General features: G+C 43.5%; 1 protein-coding gene across 1 annotated transcript; it reads right to left on the bottom strand.

Annotated features, from left to right (window-relative positions):
* Nucleotides 1-783: 783 nt before the first annotated feature.
* On the bottom strand, nt 784-1,486 carry LOC140140351 (uncharacterized). The gene is made up of 2 exons (XM_072162111.1): nt 1,464-1,486; nt 784-1,180 (listed from the first exon to the last, which is right to left on the bottom strand). Exons 1-2 carry the CDS (start codon nt 1,484-1,486, stop codon nt 784-786), a joined length of 420 nt encoding a protein of 139 aa, XP_072018212.1.
* Nucleotides 1,487-3,558: the final 2,072 nt, after the last annotated feature.

Here is a 3,558-nt window from a genome sequence, read left to right as displayed (position 1 = left end):
AGTATAATGATAAGCAATTCAATCATAAATACAACAAATATAATAAAGCATTAATGAAACCTGTTATCAGGAACATACAAAGACAAAATATTATATGGAACCCTGGAGGAGCAGAGGTCGCCAGTACATGCATCCTCAGCCTAGATCCTCAGCATCCGGCTCTTGAAACAAGCAGGGAACCCGAGCACAAGAAAAATAAGCAAAACACACAACCCTGGTGGAGCAGAGGTTGCTAGCACATGCATCCACAACCAAGATCTTCAGCATCTGGTTCTTGATGAAGCAGGGTATTACAAATTTTGAAACATGTGTGTCTTGAGCAATTTTTGAAACAAGCAGCAGATGGAGCGGAACGGATGTTTTCTGGTAAGGTGTTCCACAGTGCGGGTGCAGCTGACGCAAAAGCTCTATCGCCGTAAAACTGCGTAGATGAGCGGCGTGTAACAGACAGAAGAGTTTTGGAAGATGAGCGAAGATGACGTTTGGGCTTGTACAATGAAATGATGTCAGATATGTAGCGTGGAGCAAGGTCGTTGATCGCTTTATAGGTGAGAAGAAGGATCTTATAAGCTGTACGCTGTTTGACCGGGAGCCAGTGAAGGGAATGAAGAACTGGAGAGATGTGTTCGTGACGAGATACGCGTGCGACAAGTCTGGCAGCCGTATTCTGGACTCGTTGAAGCTTGTTGATGTCGGAACAAGGAAGACCATACAGGGCAGAATTGCATGAATCCAAACGCGATGTAACAAAAGCGTGAACCAGTCGCGCACATGTTGTATCATCTAAAAATTGCGAATTTGGCCGATACGACGAATTGCTGTGAGAGCACCTTTGCAAGTGTTGGAAATGTGGTCTTTCATTCGAAGCTCGTCGTCGAAATGGACACCAAGATTGCGAGCGCACGATGACGCGTTGATCTCTGAATCACCAATTGTAACAGTAGGAGATGGGGATGATGTATTTGAGAAACGTGATCTGAAATGAAGAACTTCGGTTTTAGCATCATTGAGAACAAGTTTATTTTCGATGGCCCACAATTTCACATCCTGGATACATTTCTCAATTCTGGAGACTGCTGTATCTCTATCCTCTTGAGGGAATGTGAGGTAGAGTTGCGTGTCGTCTGCATAAACGATAGTGTTGATACCATGGCTGTTAATGATGTCCTGAAGAGGAGCACTGTACAAGGTGAAAATAAGAGGGCCCGCTACAGAGCCTTGAGGAACTCCCCATTTAAGGGGAACCTTCTCCGACAAATCATTTGAGATGTTGACAGACTGCCCTCTGTAAAATGATGTTGTCACACCGCCCTCTGTAAAATGCACATGAATGAATTTTGTGGCTCATTTTGATTTACCTGCTCCATTGAGCGATAAAATAATCTAGAAATACTGTGCACGGTGCGATCGCAGTGGTGGCGATACAACCCGTGTTGTCGTGTTGTTGCACGCTATGCACTTACCATACTATTGTGTATAATAACATCGTAGATTTTCATTGAATCACGACGAGCGTGTTCTATTGTGTTGGATTTACTACAGGAAGACTCAATTAGGCGTGAATAATAACCCCGTGTTTACATGTCCAGGGGTATCCCCGGATTCACCAAGGAGCTAAGATCTGTCAAAAATATAAACACCAACAAGTGGATCTGTTGTGAGGATTTGATTTTAACATCTCGGGAAACTGCACTGGATGGACTAGCTAGATAGCTAGCAAGCTTACACGGATTTCCGAGAGCGGTTTTTGTCTTGAGTGGAGTGTATGTAGCTAGTGCTGAGATAAAGGCGATAATATTTCGCCTTGGCCGTATAATACTATAGCGAGGAGTAAGTAATATAATGGCAGGGCAAAATAATATTGTGCGTGAATGGCTGCGGACCTTGGATTTAACCGACTATGTACAGTCTTTCATTGATAATGGCTACGATGAATTGGAAACATGTAAACAAATTGGCCGTGATGATTTGGATGCTATTGGGGTGAGAGACCCCCATCATAGATTGGAGCTTCTACGTGCAGTATCTAGGCTTAAGCAAGAAGGTGGTACGGCTGTTTATTTCACCCTATTGGGACCACCTCATTCAGATGATGAACAGGATTCAGGTGTATCAGGTCTTGGAAGAGGGGGAATCACGTCATCTGATTTTAATGTTTACGCAATGGGGAGGGGGTATCCCCCTCCTGATGTAGCTCAACATAGCTATCCTCATGGGCATGCGCCCATATCGAGGGCATTTTCCGAAGGATCCGCTGAACCGGATTTAATGAGAGTACCTGGTGCTGGTGGTGATGCAGTGAAGGGGAAGACCAAGTCAAAGAAGAATGGACACGAAGGAGGATTCCGTATGCCTGGGACTCCATCAAGAACTAGAAAGGTAAGATGAACAGTTTTAGCCATAAGATTTCCACTTGGGGAAGATCTTGGATCTTCTGAGTGTTAACCTGGGTGTTAAGGAGGCTGGCATTTTCTCCAGGCGGGAGGGGGGAGTCCCAATGACCCCCTATTTCGGCAACACAATTTTTATACCCCACCCGTCACCACCACCACAGCACCACCACCACCGATACACCTTACCCCCTAAACAGGCTAAAATTGTATTGAATAAAATAAACACACTATATGTGGTCCTTTTGTGACTACCAACATTTTGGTCATCAAAATTTTATAACCCCCTATTTTTCTTTCCAAAACTTTATGACCCCTCCCCAGTATAATTTGGGACCCACCTGCTGATGAAGAAAATGCCAGCCCCCTTAGAAGTCTCGATTGGGGGAATTTTTGTGGTTGTTGGTACGGTTTGGTGTCAGGAGTGGGATCAGGGAGAGGCTGCAGACTGGATCAGATGATAGATCTTTGAAACCAAAATATGATAGGTCAACCCACAGGCCTCTTTAAAATTAAAGGCAGTCACCAACTTGGTTATTTTGTATTGTGTTTCCCTCAGACATGGCCTTGTGCCCCTCAATTTCAAATTCAAAGCATTCTTACATTTGACATAATATAGGCCTACAATGTAGGCCAAGGCCTAGATGCCTTCCAGCCCTTTGCTCGCAGGCCTCAAAAATGAGTAGGCCCTACCTTTGAAGAGTGAATTGAGCCTGTCAACCAGGGACTATATCATAGATGGTGTGCATGATGCGCAGCAAAGGTGTGGTAACAAACTTGCAGTTCCAGTAATGAGAATTAATACATGGTGTCACGGGTGGGATTGGACCCACAGATCTACACAGCAAACACAGAACAGGAAATGTTTTTTTATGTCAGGTTATAAAGGGTATAAAAACCATTTTAATATAAACATTCAAATTTCAAAAAACATTTTTGTAAACTTGAACTTTGGACTTATTATTTAGAGCAAAAATGCAAAATGTTAGGAAAATGTTCCAATTTTAGCCTCCTTCCACCTCCACCCTCCCAACCACTCTATTGGTTTAAAAAAAATATTATTGGGGGACACTGGGGAAAGATCTCTGACTGTGGAATTTCCCCCTAATTGCGCCACCATGTGGATATTATGGAACAATAAGAAGAGAAAGTGATTAAGGTTACATAC

The sequence above is a fragment of the Amphiura filiformis genome, chromosome 19, assembly GCF_039555335.1.
Source record: "Amphiura filiformis chromosome 19, Afil_fr2py, whole genome shotgun sequence".
In the NCBI taxonomy this organism is placed as follows: Eukaryota; Metazoa; Echinodermata; class Ophiuroidea; order Amphilepidida; family Amphiuridae; genus Amphiura; species Amphiura filiformis.
This window is presented reverse-complemented; position numbering and strand designations above follow the sequence as displayed.